Below are 16,419 nucleotides of genomic sequence, written 5' to 3'. Positions count from 1 at the left end.
GATTCAAACCAAGGCAGGTCTGACAAAAGTAAAATTTTACACTGAAATCTGCAACTTTTGAAACTCCTGTCTGGATTGTAGCGAGCAAAGTCAAAATTGTGGGTGGTTGTGGTACTTCGAGGCACTGAGTTAATGTACTTCTGGATAGTCAATCCTTGTGGTTGATCTTCTCTCCCCTCTCCATTCTCTTCAATTCAGCGAGAATGAAGCCCGCTGCAATTTGAATAAATCAAGCCTTCAATTCAAATAAATCTATGTCCCAAAAGTGCTTTGTCAAAAGGCAACCGGACTTTCTTAGTTTTTGCTTGAAGACGTTTTGCTTCTCATGCAAGAAGCTGTTGTGGTCCACCAGCAGCCTGTGGAGCTGGCAACGGAGTCAGACAGTGATGAGGCTGAGGTGAGGCCAGGGCCATCAGGGAGTGAGGTGCGGACTCCAGAGCCTCCAGAGACTGATAGTAGTGAGGCAGAGGAACAGGAGGAGCCTGTTCCTAATGCACGCATGAGAAGAGCTGCCAGAAGGCAAGAGCAGCTCAAGCAAAGAGGACGACTCGGGAGTAGGGCCAAGAGATGATTGGCCCCTCTCATAAGGCTTAATAACAGACCAACAACTGCATTTGGGCTTTGCCGGAAAACAGCGTTGGTAGCTTCGTCTTCTGCTTCGTCTACGTCTTGCATTTATTTTTGTCACTTCTGAACATTTGCCAAGAAAGGCCTTTGGCAGTTTGCCTAATTGGACCAAGATTTGCGATAGGACTGAGGAATTTGTGTTGGGAGGAATTTGTTTGAATTTAGTTGAACTATGCTGAGAATGAAGTAATTCTCAGCTGTTCAAATAAAGTTTGTTTTTTTACGGACTGAGTTTCCTACCTACTTGGGCCTGGGTCACAACAGAAGCTTCTTCAATACGATACAGAATGATCATTCAGAACTGAAGAAGCTTCTTGGACGAGAAGCGAAACGTCTTCGAGGAAAAACCAAAAAAGTCCAGTTGCCTTTTGGAAAAGTACCTTTGGGACAACCATGACCTGGATGACTGAGGAGCCCCATAGACAAAACAATCCATGCTTCCCCAAAGCAGATGTGGCTATGTTGGCTGCGAAGTTACATCATCATGGTGCAAAATGAAGCAAGGTAACACAACCACATCATACCACATGCTCTTCCCACTCTCTTTGTGCTGTCCAGGCTGTTTGGACCCTCCAAAGCTAAAAACCAGCCGCTTGGCCTTCCAAGGGTTAAGGAACCATAGATGATTCCTAGAGAGGAAGGGATTTCCCCAAAGGCTTTCCCAGAGGAATTTCCCCCACCCCCTTACAATTCTGCTCCTTAGGGATTTCCCCATGGGCTGATCCTAGAGAGGAGCCCAAGTCAAGCTAAAGAAGGAAGGCGATTCTAGGTTGGGGGATAAAGAATAGAATAGAATAGAATAGAATAGAATAGAATAGAATAGAATAGAATAGAATAGAATAGAATAGAATAGAATTTTATTGGCCAAGTGTGATTGGACACACAAGGAATTTGTCTTGGTGCATATGCTCTCAGTGTACATAAAAGAAAAGATACGTTCATCAAGGTACAACATTTACAACACAATTGATGGTCAATATATCAATATAAATCATAAGGATTGCCAGCAACAAGTTATAATGGTCAGTAAATGAGCTGTTGTAAGTCGAGGGCTACCTGGATTCCATTCATTACTTGAGATCTGTTTCATTTGACCAGGTGGCGGGGAGGATTAAAAAAAAACAACAAAGCACCAACTATCCTGTTATCACAGAGGCGCCCCGAACGGGTTAAATTCATCGAGTTGAACTCTCCTAGAGGGGACAAATGTGAAGCCCTCCCTCCTCGCTTTCCCTTCGCTTGCCTTGGAGAAAACTCCCGGAAGTGACGTAACGAAGAAAGGGTGAAGCCACTTCCGGTGCCCTTTTCCCCCACCTCTTCCTGGTGGGAAATCTCATTTTTGAATACAAGTGCCGAATCTTCTTAGCTCGGGCGACGCTCCGCGCCTGTGGGAAGCATCTCCTCCGGCTTAGACCGTGGAGGCATTGAATTGCATTGCATTACATTGCATTGCAGGGAGAAGTGAGTTGCTGGCAACGGGGGATGTTTTGGCTCGAGGAAAGCAAGAAATAGTCCATAAAAGAAAAGCAGAGGCGACTGGAGAGAAAATGCTGCTGGGGGTTGGACCGGGAAGAAGCATTCCAGGGAGGAGTGGGAGCAGGCGATCTAGGAAACTTATGCATTCTTTGCCTCAGAAACTTTATGGTAGTCTGCAGCTGGATCTGGAGGTTCTTTTAGGAGATCGTGATAGCCCAACTGCCTTTCATTTTACAGACCTATTGATTTGCCCTTGGTAGCCAGTCTCTTGATTTGGGTACCTTAAAAGTATTATTTGGATTTTTTTTGATTGATGTGTGCCATTAAGTCTCCTACCAACACATTGGTAGATTTTCATCATCATGATCTATCCCTATAAATGATTGTTTTCTTGCGGGGGGGAGGGGGAAATAAAGGACAATTCTGAACAGGAGGCAAATCTAAAAGATTTTTTTTTTAAAAAAAAGTGTTTACAAGTTTGCTTTGCAGAGGAAAATCCAAGAGCAAAGCCAGGGGAAAAAAATTAAACAAATCTAAGGGATAGCTTTCTGAAATAAGGAATTATCCTTTATAATAAAGGACACATGATCACTGTATCTATCCTGTTTCCCCCAAAATAAGACATCCCCTGATAATAAGCCTAATTGGGCTTTTGAGCACATGGCAGTAAGGCCAAGTGCTTATTTCACAGTTCAAAAAAATATAAGACAGGGTCTTATTTTCAGGGAAACACGGTACCCCTAGATAGATAGATAGATAGATAGATAGATAGATAGATAGATAGATAGATAGATAGATAGATAGATAGATAGATAGATAGATAGATTGATTTTTCAGGTCTTTAAACACCTGAACCCATCACCAATGTAATCAAGTCCATCCCCCTTGCTGTTAGCCCTCCTTTTATTCTCTTTCCTTCCACCTTTCTTAGAATCTGAGTCTTCTCAAGGGACCGGGGTCTTTACATGTGTCCAAAGTAGTTTAACCCTTGCTATTTGTGTCTTAAGTGAAAACTCTGGATTAATTTGTTCTGTGCTGCATCGGTTTGTTTTCCTGACTGTCCATGGTAGTCTTCTCAAATACATGTTTAAGGTATCTGAACATAGATTAATCACAATATAAAGGTCATGTGTTAGAATTTTTTGTCACATTCATCACATTAAACATTTATTTCATCACACAGAGCAATAGGAGATGGCACCCAGCACCTAGCAAACATTGCCTTATAGGTCAAAAATAAGAAAAAAAACCTTACCATTGCCTCAATATCAAACTAAGATGAAACGGGAAGAGTTCAGAGCCTTTGAGAAATAATACTCATGATTTATGTTCCTGCTTTTTTGCAGTATTAGTAAATCACTTACCGCCTGCAATTTGGACTGGCAACTCCGTTGCTAAGCAATGCAGTCGTAAGGTGAAACGTCACCTGACCGCACTCAGCTTACAACATCAGTTCCAAATGTGGCCATTAAGTGAATCACCTGCAGTCGTTAAGCGGATTGACACATAACCGTGACTAGCAACTTCCTATGGCTTCCCCATTGGCTTGTCGGAAGCCAATGGGGAAGGTCACAAATAGCGATCCCATGACCGCAGAATGTTGTAACTATCATAAATGCATGCGGTGTGCCCAAATCGTGATCATTTGACGGCGGGGACAGGTCATAAAATGAGCCGTTGGTAAGCAAAGATTCCATGATTCAAAACATCTCTTCTTCAACCCATGCAGGTTGATTAGAGAACCTCCTGTTCTTCCCCAGCCAGCTGATCTGTGCCACCTTCAAAAGAAGTGTTGAGAGACTAGAAGAAAAGACAGTTGGAAGAAAAGAACAGCTTCCTGTTTTCCCCCAATGGATGAGCAGGAGGCCACAGGACCTAGTGCTTGGGAAAGAATGGTGGGTCTTCCCAAAGCCCCATTGGTTGCACAGATGAGCGGCTCTGAAGAGCTTCTGATGGAGGCACCACCACATCATGTGAAGCAGGAACCCACCGAGGGTTTGCAGGACCTCTGGGAGAACCAATGGCAGGAGTTCCTCAAGACCCTGCAGGCACCAGAGTTGGAGTGGGGAACTTCTCAGATGTCTGATCGGCTCACTCCCTGGGACGATGCCAGAACCTTCCTGGCCTCCTTTGAACAAGTCGCAACCGCTTGCCGATGGCCCCGGGATAAGTGGGTGACCTTTCTCCGGCCAGCCCTGAGCGGAGAGGCCGAGCAAGCCTTCAGCCTCCTCCGCGTTCAAGGGAGGGCAGACTATGAGAAGGTGAAGGCGGCCATCTTGGAAGAAGAGGCCGCCGCCCGGGAGAGGCAGCGACAGCACTTCCGGCAACTCCGCTACCAGGAGACGGAAGGGCCGAGAGGCATCTATGGGCAACTGCGGGAGCTCGGCTGCCGGTGGCTGAAAGTCGAGAGACGCACGAAAGACGAGATTTTGGAACTGCTAATCCTGGAGCAGTTCCTCAGCATCCTCCCGGTGGACATGCAAATTTGGGTCAGGAAACGTAAACCTGGCGGCTGCACCCAGGCGGTGGCCTTGGCTGAGGACTTCCTGTTGAAACGGAAAGAGGCCGCAAAATTGGAACCAAAGGTGGGAGGATTTAAGGATCCTGAAGCGGGGGGGGGGGGGGCAGCGGTGGGTTTCAAATTTTTTTACTGCCGGTTCTGTGGGCGTGGCTTGGTGGGCGTGGCAGGGGAAGGATACTGTAAAATCTCCATTCCCACTCCACTCCAGGGGAAGGTTACTGCAAAATCCCCATTTCCTCCCAATCAGCTGGGACTTGGGAGGCAGAGAATAGATGGGGGCGGGGCCAGTCAGAACTTTTACTACCGGTTCTCCAAACTACTCAAAATTTCCGCTACCAGTTCTCCAGAACTGGTCAGAACCTGCTGAAACCCACCTCTGGGGGTAGTGCAGGTTGGACGTGTTAAAAGGCAAAGGGGTAGTTGCAACCATCTGTTCGAAGTCTCTCTCTTTATACAGGAGGTCCTTGACTTACAACAGTTCACTTAGTGACCATTCAAAGTTACAATGGCCCTGACGGATGACCATTTTTCACACTTCTGACCATTCCAGCTTCCCCACAGTCACGTGATTTGCATTCGGATGCTTGACTCACATTTATGACGGTTGCAGGGTCCCCGGATCATGTGATCCCCTTTTGCGACCTTCTGACAAGCAAAGTCAATGAGGAAAATCAGTTTCACTTAACAACCGGGCTACTAATTTAACAACTGCAGTGATTCACTTAGCAATGGTGGCGAGAAAAGTCATAAAATGAGCCAAAACTCACTGAACCAATTTCTCACTTGGCAACATAATTTTTTTTTTATTTGCATTTATATCCCGCCCTTCTCCGAAGACTCAGGGCGGCTTACACTATGTTAAGCAATAGTCTTCATCCATTTGTATATTATATACAAAGTCAACTTTTATTGCCCCCAACAATCTGGGTCCTCATTTTACCTACCTTATAAAGGATGGAAGGCTGAGTCAACCTTGGGCCTGGTGGGACTTGAACCTGCAGTAATTGCAAGCAGCTGCTGTTAATAACAGACTGTCTTAGCAGTCTGAGCCACCAGAGGCTTTGGGCTCAACTGTGGTTCGTTAGTTGAGGCCTAACTGTATCAACTTTGGCATCTTTAAGACTTCAACATCTCGGGGTCTGCCATCTTGTCAATTTTGATCAAACCCTTTTGGTATGAGTAGTCCTTCACTTATGACCGTATGGCGTCTGTGCATCGCGGTCATAAGCCTAACTTGATATTATTACCTTTTTTGCAGTGGTGGTTAAGTGAACATTGCAGTCGTTACATGAACCAATGATTCACTATCGATGTAGATTTGTCCTAAATTGGAAGTATGTACTCATTTTTGGCGGAACCATAAAACGCAGCCAGCTGACAGTGGGACACGGCAAACGGCCATAAATGTTTAGTCATGTGACTTCAGAGGAGGGTGACCATTGGAACTTCAAGTCTGGGTCGTAAGTAGCTCTGAGAAAAGTCCATCGTAACTTCAAACGATTGCTAAGCAATCGGTTGTAAGTCCAGGACTATCTGTAGACACTGGTGATTCCTAGCCAAGTTCTTTTCATTCATCCTAAATGGAAAAAACGCACTGATCTCTGGATATCAGTCCCCTCCCTGCGTTCAAGCCCTCTTCTCAATTAATTCTCTCCTGGATGCTCTTTTAGGTGCCACCTACAGAGGAGGCTGTGGAACCTTCTGAGCCAGGACAAGCTCTGGATTGCTGGGCTGCCCAGCTCAGCAGAGACACCAAGGAAGGCGAGCTCAAGGAAGCAACGTGGCTGTGTAAGGTTCTGTGTTTCTTAGAAGAGTCCATTCCAATTCCTTTTCTTCTGTTGCAGCCAAGACACAAAAGATTTTGGACTAGGGCAGTGATGGGATTCAAATAATTTAACAACCGGTTCTCTGCCCTAATGATTTCTTCCAAAAACCAGTTCACCAAACTGCTCAGAAAGTTAACAACCGGTTCTCCCGAAGTGGTGCGAACTGGCTGAATCCCACCACTGGACTAGGGTCTTTTTAATCAAACGCCCAGCAGTGGGATGCTAAACTTTACTCTTAAAGATCTACTGCCAAGCCTGTTGACTTTGGTCTATTTTTTAAAAAAATACTTCAGAGTTCTGAAGTAAAGGAAAGGTGCTCTTTTCAAACACTGTAAGCCGCCCTGAGTCTTCGGAGAAGGGCGGGGTATAAATGTAAACAAACAAACAAAAACAAAAACTTTTAAAAATCCAAAGATCTTTTTGAAAGATGCAAGCTGCTTTAGATGAAGAGTACTGTTGTGTCTGCGCCCCCCGAGCCGGGGGCCCTGCCAGAAAGTGACTCGGAAAGTGAGGGGGAAGGGCCATCAGGACTTACCTTGGAAGCACCGGCTTCCCTGGCTCAGCTCCAGGAGCCAGAGGCAGGCCAGATGGAAGAGATAACGAGGCCTCCATCCCCTGACTCTTTCTCCCCCCCAGGCCACGACTCCAGACCCGGCTGATGGCAATCAGGCCTGGCTGGACCCTAGGTTTCGTAGGCAGGAGAGGCGGGAACAACAGAAGCAAGGGTGGGGCAGGCCTAGGAAGTGCTGAGTCATGGAGCCACACCCCACAGGATATAAAAGCGGCAAGAGCTGCTATAACACTTCGTGGCAAGCAAATCAGCTGCTTAACTAGAGCTGAAGTACTGTTTGTTCCTGGTTGACTCATCGGCATCAAGCGAGATAACAGAGACACTTGGCAACGCTCGCTAGTTTGCTGCCAGAAGCTGATAGTTGCCGGCTAATTAAGTCATCGCTCAGACTGAGGCGAGGGGGACAGAACAAGTACATAGTGGCTTTTAAAACAGGCTCTACTTTATTGTAAGGCTACATTAGCAGCATCTTGCAAGTCTAAAAGTACAGGTAGTCCTCGACTTACAACAGTTCGCTTAGTGACCGTTCAAAGTTACAAAAGCACTGCCTCCCATGGCTGGACCCCCTCTGTGACCAATCACATTTAAGCAAGAGGTTTTAGGAACGTTCACTTCAAGCATAGGTTGGTATGCAGCTGCGTTCTTCTCCCAGCCAGGTGACCTTGAAGCAGCATCTCAGGGAGATACAGAAGTTACTTTCGCTTTCCCCCAAGCTGTCTCCTTCCCATCCACCCATCCCCAGAGTTCATGACAGACTCATCGCATAGTAGAGAAGCACACAAGCCAGCATAAGGTGGCAACTGACACACTGTTTCTTTGAGTTGTTCTATGCTCTGGCTGGTGTAAGCATTGATGGTATCCCGCCACCATGTTCTTTGGCAGTCTGGTTGCCTTTTACCGCTTCCAAACATAATTGCTTTCTCTGGTAAATTCCTCTGCATGATGTAGCCAAAATAAGTAATAGGCAGTTTTGTCATTTTTGTCTTCTAGATCCTAGATAAGACCTAAGTTTAACTCACAGAATCATCTATTGTAATGTCCTTCCTGTTAAAGACTACTTCAGCTTTAATTGCAATAATACAAGAGCAATCAATAGATTTAAATTTAATGTCAACCACTTTAATCTAGATTGCAGAAAATATGACTTCTGTAACAGAATCATCAGTGCTTGGAATACTTTACCTGACTCTGTGGTCTCTTCCCATAATCCTAAAAGCTTCAACCAAAAACTGTCTACTATTGACCTCACCCCATTCCTAAGAGGACCATAAGGGGCGTGCATAAGCGCACAAACGTGCCTACCGTTCCTGTCCTAATGTTTTTCTTTTCTTCTTCCTATATATATATATGCTTATACCTCCTAATATTTACTCATATATATGTTTATATACTATATAATCTTTTTATATGAAGTTGTGACAAAATAAATAAAATTAAAATTAAATAGATAAGAATCTCCATTTTCTTTCTGCAGGTGATGACCAGGAGTGGGGGAAAGGGGTGAACTCCATTCATCCCAAAGGACCCAAGGATGTTTGTCTGGAAACAAACAAGGATTTCCAATACTGTAAGAATGGGGCAACGTTGGAAGGTCCAAGCAAAAGGGGGAATTTGCCAGCAATAGGTCCTGAGAAGGGGGTGGACCTGACTATTTTCTGCACTGATGATCCGGGCCGTGCTCCAGAACAGCAGAAATTCTTGGGTGACCAAGTGCAGCACACCAAATCGGACCATAGAGGAAACTTTGGACAAAGCTCGGATCTTCTCCCGCGTCAGAGCACATATACGGCTGGGAAATCATATCTGTCTTTGCAGGGTGATAACAGCTTGATGTCAACCCAGGCCCTTATAACCCAGTCGGGTGTTTACATGGGTCCAGGAAGCATGAAATGCTCCCCTTGTGATCAACACTTCAACTCTGCTTCAAGTTTCAAGGAGCATCTGAGTACCCATAACGGAGAGTCTTCCTTTGACTGCTGTTATTGTGGAAGAAACTTTGGATCCAGTTCAGCCTTACGGGAACATTTCCGCGCGCACACGGGAGAGAGGCCGTACCGATGCCCGGACTGCGGAAAGAGTTTCAACCAGAAGCATTATTTGACCATCCACGAGAGGCTGCACAGCGGAGAGAAACCCTACCAATGCATTCACTGCGGAAAAAGCTTTCCGGAGCGATCCCGGCTTCTCATCCACGAGCGGATCCACACGGGCGAGAATCCCTTCGTTTGCTCCGAGTGCGGGAAGGGCTTCAACCAGAAGGGGAATCTCATGACCCACATGAGGCTGCACACGGGAGAGAAACCGTACAAGTGTGCTCTTTGCGAGAGGCGGTTCAGCCAAAAGTCGGGCCTCAGCGCCCACGAGAAAACCCACATCGGTCTGAAAAGAACATTTTGATAAAGGCTGCTGGGCTGGTGCCTCGAGTGGATGAAACTTGTTTTAGAGGAAAATCACAAACCTCATATCGAAGGGAAACTTCAGAATTGCATCGAGATATCTAGGAAAATGTAATTCCAAACCTGGGTTTCTCAACCATGACAACTTTAAGATGTTTGGACAATTCCCCAGCCAGCGTGGCCATTGCTAAAAATTACTAAGAGTTGATGTCCAGATATCTTAAAAGTTGCTACAGTTGAGATATTCTGCCTTAGAAGTGTAGACTATGCAGCTGTGTGGCCCCCATCGGGGCGGAGGTATTGCTGATAGAGATCAAGGGGGTGGCTTCATTAGCTTCGGAGGAATGTGGGGAGGGGCAGGCTGAGGCAGCCCAGGGCCCCGCAGGATTGGGATGGCTTGTTAGCAGGGAGGAATGGGGGCAGGATGACCAACAGAGGGCAAACAGTGGACATGAGGAGCGACAGAGCTCAGTCGATGAGCAAGGACCGCCCCCTCCTGATCCCTGAGCATGGAGAGTGGAGAGAAGGCGGGAAAAGCTCAGGCTTCGGCTCCTTCACAAGGCACACCTGGGGACTGAGATCTAAGGAGACGCTGTGCGGAAGGGGCATTTGTCGGGAACAAATGCTGAATTGGTAGAGTTTGAGGTGCTGGTACAGACATTTAGAATTTGCAGGACTGCTTGCTTCTCCCTGACTTTGTGGACTCCATGTTTGTTCCTTGTTTTGTGGACTCATTTCCCTGATCTTTTGTTTTGCTGGACTGGGCTCAGCTAGAGGCTGCCGTGTGCGAGTATTTGTGTGCGCTTTGCCCTGGGACTTACCAAGAACGTGGGAGTGTTTGAGGGGAAATTTGGAGCATTAAAGGGGAGTTTGAACTCTCAGCTGGGTGGGTGACCTTCATGCCTTGTCCCGGGTCATCACAGCAGAACCCATTTTCTCTGTAAATGGAAGTTGCGCTACCTGCACACAGATGTGGAGACATCTGGGAGCAGCTTCCAAAGCAGCTTTCTGCAAAGCTAGGAGAGATTTGAGGCTGCCTTTAAAAAGACATCTTAGAGCAGGGATTCCCAATCCCAGGGCTGCGGCCTGTTCAAAACTGGACCACGGGAAAATTGGGCAAGCATGCGCACACGAAGCTCTGCTCGCGTGAGCAGAGGGTGCTTGTTCTCATGCACTAAGCTCCACTCGCGCGAATGGTGCCTTCTCGGGCAAGTGGAGCTTTGCGTGCGAGCTGAAGCGCTCTTTGCTTGTGCGAGTGGATCTTTGCACACAAGTGCAAGAGCTTGCCATTTAGCTTTGCGCACGAGCGCAAGCACCCTTCAATCATGCACAAAGCTCCACTCATGCGAGTGGAGCTTCGCGCGCGAGCACCCTTTGCTCGTTTGGAGCTTCCTGCGCGAGCACAGCTGCCCTCCGCTCAAGCCCTCTCCACTCCCAGCTCCATTCGCACGTGGAGGGCATGTGCACCGTTCACACAAATGGAGCTGTGTGCCCACGCACCTGCCACTCACCTGCCCTCCACACACATGCCAGGCTGGAGTTTGTGTGTGTGTGTGTCTCTTCAAGTCAGCCCTTGACTCCTGATTACGTTTCCTGGAGAATGGTAGTGACAAACCGCTTTTATATTGCAATAAAAAATAATTTTGATAGGTGAAATCGCCCGGAATTGAGATTGACTTGAGGAAGTCTGCCTTTTTAAATAACATGATAATCGTGATTGATGATGATGATGTTATTTCCAAGTGAGAAAACTCAGTTGTGCAAATGTGAGCATTGGTATCAGCCTGCCTTAAGACAAAACCCAGATAAGATTTTCCTCCAGGTTGGGTGGTAACCTTTTCTTAGTATGTTGGTTCCCAAATAAGAGTTATACAGTAGTTATTTCTGTTCATCTATCTAGATTTATGTATTTCCCTCGTTGAAAAGTTACTTTTTTATTATATAATAAAAAAATCAGATAATTTTGTAATTACCCTATTGTCTTGCCTTTTTTTTAGTGCACAACATAGCTACCAATCAGTTCATTCGCTTTTATGGTTAGGGACATTATCCAAAATACAGGGGGGGGAAGGAAATTTTCAATTTTATTTTGCTTATTTTAGCCATAAATAAAACAGCAACAAAAGGGAAAGACAGAGTCAAAATAAAGAGAAAGAGATAAACCTATACAGTAGAACAATCCATTTTAAATCTTATTTAAAATCTCATTTCCTACTAAAACAAAACTTTGCAACATTGAGACTCTAGAAAGAATGCAGAGAAGAACAACAGAGATGATTAGGGACTGGAGGCTAAACATATGAAGAATGGTTGCAGGAACTGGGTATGTCTAGTTTAATGAAAAGAAGGACTAGGGGAGACATGATAGCAGTGTTCCAATATCTCAGGGGTTGCCACAAAGAAGAGGGAGTCAAACTATTCTCCAAAGCACTTGACGGTAGAACAAGAAGCAATGGGTGGAAACTAATCAAAGAGAGAAGCAACTTAGAACTAAGGAGAAATTTCCCGACAGTTAGAACAATTGATTAGTGGAACGGCTTGTCTTCAGAAGTTGTGAATGCTCCAACATTGGAAGTTTTAAAGAAGAGATTGGACAACATTGGCTGAAATGGTATAAGGTTTCCTGCTTGAGCGGGGAGGTAGGACTAAAAGACCTCCAAGGTCCCTTGGAGGTCTTTATTATTATTATTATTTATTATTATTTATCTATTATTCTGTGCTGTTCATGGTAACATTGTAGATGACATAAAACACCAGCAAACAGAAATCAATACAGAAACGCTCCGACTCTCCAGGGGTTGCTACTAGAAGTGGTGAAATAAGATTTTGACGTAACGTCATACCAAGCCTGTGATGGGAAAAACATTTGTTGAGTCTGCCTCTTGCGTGCAGAGACAATCAACCACGGGGAATTTGCAGTATGTATCAGGAGTCACTGGTTGCATTTGCATAGCATCAGAGGTTGCTGGGAGAACAAGCAGTTGCTCACTGTGAGCTGCAAAGAACTGGGTCTTCATCCGGTGGATCAAGCTAACGATCTGCAGATTGATACAGAGCTCTGTTATCGGCTACAGAGGCCTTGAGGAAAGCTTTGTCAACTGCAGAAGAAATGAGCCAAGGTGCAAAAAAGTCCTTCGGGAGAAATCCTTCAGGATAATCGCCAACCTTTGACACTCAGCCAAAGACCTACTTGGCAAAGCCACATGGATTCCAGAATCAAACAGAGATGCCGACTGGGAACAACGTTGCTTTCCTGCAAAGTGCCCATGTGCTTTTGCTCTTCTTTTAAGCCTTGTGGGAGGGGCCAATCATCTCCAGGCCTTACTCCCAAGTCATCCCTTTTGTTTTAACGTGCCTTCTGGCAGCTCTGCACATGTGCGCACTAGAAACAGGCTCCTCATGTTTTTCTGCCTCTCTGCTGTCCGACCCTGGAGGCACTGGAGTCCGCACATCACTCCCAGATGGCCCTGGTTGCATCTCTGCCTCCAACGCAGAGCCCTCGTCCGGGCTTTCCCTAGACTCCAGGACTGGCCCATGTTCCTCCCCAGTCCTCACTGTCCAACTCCACTGACAGCTCCGAAGGCTGCTGGCGGACCATAATACCCTAGAGTATAGGCGGGGTCTTAATTAGGGCTTATTTTGGGGGTAGGGCTTATATTGGCCGCACATGTAAAAATCAAGCAAGGACTTACTTTCTGAGTAGGTCATATTTTCGGGGGAAAATGGTATTTTTGTAATGAACCACCGTCTGGGAAGACCATTCTCTACCAGAGCTGTGAATATTTTATTTCTTCTTGCCTATTGCTGTTAATGATCATGTGCCTTGGCTTCCCAAAAGTGTATAAAAGCTATGCTATGTATTGGGGGGGGCTCTCAATTGGTGATGCAATCCTGAGAGTGCACCTCTTTGTGCTATGCAGACTAAACAGGTTGCGGTTTCCCGCCTTGTGTGATAATTGGCAACTTTGCACCAGGGAAAAACAAATTCAGCGTTTGCCTGGGCCAATTCACACTTTGGCCATCAGGTTGGGAAGGAAAATCGTATCCGTTTCCAAGGCGGGTTTATTTGAAAGAATGCCAAATAAAGGTAGTTGCTTGAAACAGAAGAGAACGTTATTTCATTGTAGGCAAAGTGCCGGATCAGCTATCGGAGATGGCCACAAGAGTCAAATTTCCTTAGGTAATTTCTTTTGTAGTTCTTTTGTTCTTTGAAAGCCTGTGAAATTTAAGAATTCTTAGAAAAGGTAATTGGCTGGTTGTTTAAAAAGGCGACACTCCAGTGCCAGACACTCTATCCAGGTGTAGTTTTCCTGCTTATTTCCTGTGTATTTAGAATATAAAATAGAAGTGATTCTCTCGTAAAGAAAAGGTTCTTTTCTTGATTAATGGATGGAAACTCTGGCGCCCTGAATGGAATGTTCACCTGAACAAGCTGGCACCTTTTGGCCAATTTCAATCCTTTTGTCAAGTTTGTTCCCTTTATGTAAGGTAATTCTTATCTTTTTTGAGCTGGAAAGGATGAGGAGGTTTAAATGAAGTGGAAGAGAGGAAAGATTGGATGTTAAGGAAGGTTTTCTTTCTTTCTTTCTTTCGTTCTTTCTTTTTCTTTTTTCTTTCTTCCTTCCTTCCTCTTTCTTCCTTCCTTCCTTCCTTCCTTCCTTCCTTCCTTCCTTCCTTCCTTCCTTTTTTTCTTTCTTTCACTCATTCCTTTTCTTCCTTCCTTCCTTCCTGTTGTGGTCTGCCAGCAGCCTGCAGAGCTGGCAACGGAGTCGGACAGCTATGAGGCTGAGGAAGAACATAGGCCAGTCCTGGAGGCTGGGGAGGGCCCGGATGAGAGCTCTGCGTCGGAGGCTGAGGTGGGCCCAAGACCATCGGGGAGTGAGGTGCGGACTCCAGAGCTTCCAGAGGCTGACAGTAGTGAGGCAGAGGAACAGGAGGAGCCTGTTCCTAAGGCACGCATGAGAAGAGCTGCCAGAAGGCAAGAGCAGCTCAAGCAGAGAGGACGACTCAGGAGTAGGGCCAAGAGATGATTGGCCCCTCCCATAAGGCTTAAAAGACCAGCAACTGTGTTTGGGCTCTTCGCCGGAAAACAATGCCGATAGCTTTGTCTTGTTGAATTTGTTTCCTGTCTTCTGAATTTTTGCCAAGAAAGGCCTTTGGCAGTTTGCCTAATTGAACCAAGATTGGTGATAGGACTGAGGAATTGTGTTGGGAGGAATTTGCTCCATTTGCAACTTTTCTTGCCATAGTTGTTAAGTGAATCACTGCAGTTGTTAAAAGTTGTAAAATGGATATTAAGTGCATCCGACTTTCCCCATTGGTCAGAAGGTCAGAAAAGCTGATCACGTGACCCTGCGACATTGCGACCGTCATAAATATGAGTCAGTTGCCAAGCCTCTGAATTTTGATCACCTGACCATGGGGATGCTGCAATGCTTGTAAATGTGAAAAATGGTCATAAATCATTTTTTTCGGTGCCATTTGTCAGAGCATTTACAGCGTGACTACTATTAGGAGACAACCCAGGAGCAAAACATAGCACATAGAGACTTTGACATTTAACAGTGGTTTATATCAGTGGTGGGTTTCAAATTTTTTTACTACCGGATCTGTGGGTGTGACTTGGTGGGCGTGGCATGGCTTGGTGGGCATGGCAGGGGAAGGATACTGTAAAATCTCCATTCCCTCCCCACTCCAGGGGCAGGTTACTGCAAAATCCCAATTTCCTCTCGATCAGCTGGGACTCGGGAGTTAGAGAATAGATGGAGGCGGGGCCAGTCAGAATTTTCACTACCAGTTCTCTGAACTACTCAAAATTTCTGCTACCGGTTCTCCAGAACTGGTCAGAACCTGCTGAAACCCACCTCTGGTTTATATATAAGACATATACAGAAATATTCCTGGTAGGCAAATACCTGACAAGCAATCAATCTTCTTCTTAACTCTACACGGAGAACTCAGCAATGAATACTGGACACAAGGAGAGAGAATACGCCCTCTCCTGGCTGATTTATATAAACACCTCTTCAAGTGGTAAAAACTTTTGTGGACCCCTTTCTAGTCTAAAACTGGCAATACCAATGCCAATTCATCTTCATTGCATCAGCCTTACATTGCATCAGCTTTACAGTTGGTCAGCTCTTAAATCTCAATATCTTAACACCATTGTAACTTTGAACAGTTCACTAAATGAACTGTTGTAAGTCGTGGACTACCTGTTTAGAGCATCCATGAGAAATTGAGTTCTTTATGCATTTAAAAGACCCAGGCCACCCTTTGGACAATCTGGAACTGAACACACTCAAAACCGCAGAAATGGTGGTAGACTTTAGGAGAAACCCTTCCATACTTCCACCTCTCACAATACTAGACAACACAGTATCAACAGTAGAGACCTTTAAATTTCTAGATTCTACCATATCGCAAGATCTAAAATGGACAGCTAACATCAAAAATGTCATCAAAAAACCACAACAAAGAATGTTCTTTCTGCGCCAACTCAGAAAGCTCAAACTGCCCAAGGAGCTGCTGATCCAATTCTACAGAGGAATTATTGAGTCTGTCATTTGCACCTCTATAACTTTCTGGTTCGGTTCTGCAACCCAACAAGAAAGACACAGATTTCAGAGGATAATTGGATAATAATTGGGCCGGGATAGCTCAGGCAGTAGAGAAGCCTGTTATTAGAACACAGAGCCTGCAATTACTGCAGGTTCGAGCCCGGCCCAAGGTTGACTCAGCCTTCCACCCTTTATAAGGTAGGTAAAATGAGGACCCAGATTGTTGGGGGGGCAATAAGTTGACTTTGTAAAAAAAATATACAAATAGAATGAGACTATTGCCTTATACATTGTAAGCCGCCCTGAGTCTTCGGAGAAGGGCGGGGTATAAATGTAAACAAAAAAAAAAAAATAGAACTGCAGAAAAAACAATTACTACCAACCTGCCTTTCATTGAGGACCTGTATACTGCACGAGTCAAAAAGAGAGCTGTGAAAATATT

General features: G+C 45.5%; 2 protein-coding genes across 2 annotated transcripts in view; one reads left to right on the top strand and one right to left on the bottom strand.

Moving 5' to 3' along the window:
- The first annotated feature begins 1,959 nt into the window (after positions 1-1,959).
- On the top strand, positions 1,960-11,326 carry LOC131192741 (zinc finger and SCAN domain-containing protein 31-like). The gene is made up of 4 exons (XM_058172218.1): positions 1,960-2,088; positions 3,833-4,688; positions 6,295-6,412; positions 8,496-11,326. Exons 2-4 carry the CDS (start codon positions 3,954-3,956, stop codon positions 9,416-9,418), a joined length of 1,776 nt encoding a protein of 591 aa, XP_058028201.1. The 5' UTR covers positions 1,960-2,088; positions 3,833-3,953; the 3' UTR covers positions 9,419-11,326.
- LOC131189533 (zinc finger protein OZF-like) overlaps positions 5,431-16,419 on the bottom strand; it is a 65,606-nt gene continuing 54,617 nt past the window's right edge. The window contains exon 3 of the mRNA XM_058165662.1: positions 5,431-5,596. The gene's annotated coding sequence lies outside the window, so the exon portion shown is untranslated. The remainder of the gene's footprint in view (positions 5,597-16,419) is intronic.

This window comes from Ahaetulla prasina, chromosome 2 (genome assembly GCF_028640845.1).
Source record: "Ahaetulla prasina isolate Xishuangbanna chromosome 2, ASM2864084v1, whole genome shotgun sequence".
Lineage (NCBI taxonomy): Eukaryota > Metazoa > Chordata > Lepidosauria > Squamata > Colubridae > Ahaetulla > Ahaetulla prasina.
Note: the sequence above shows the minus strand (reverse complement) of the source record. Positions and strands in the feature narration are given on the sequence as shown.

Coding starts and splice junctions, on each gene's coding strand:
- LOC131192741 (XM_058172218.1), top strand. CDS start 3,954: ATGGATGAGCAGGAGGCCACAGGACCTAGTGCTTGGGAAAGAATGGTG. Junction 4,689..6,294: donor CCGCAAAATTGGAACCAAAG/GTGGGAGGATTT, acceptor ATGCTCTTTTAG/GTGCCACCTACAGAGGAGGC. Junction 6,413..8,495: donor CAAGGAAGCAACGTGGCTGT/GTAAGGTTCTGT, acceptor TTCTTTCTGCAG/GTGATGACCAGGAGTGGGGG.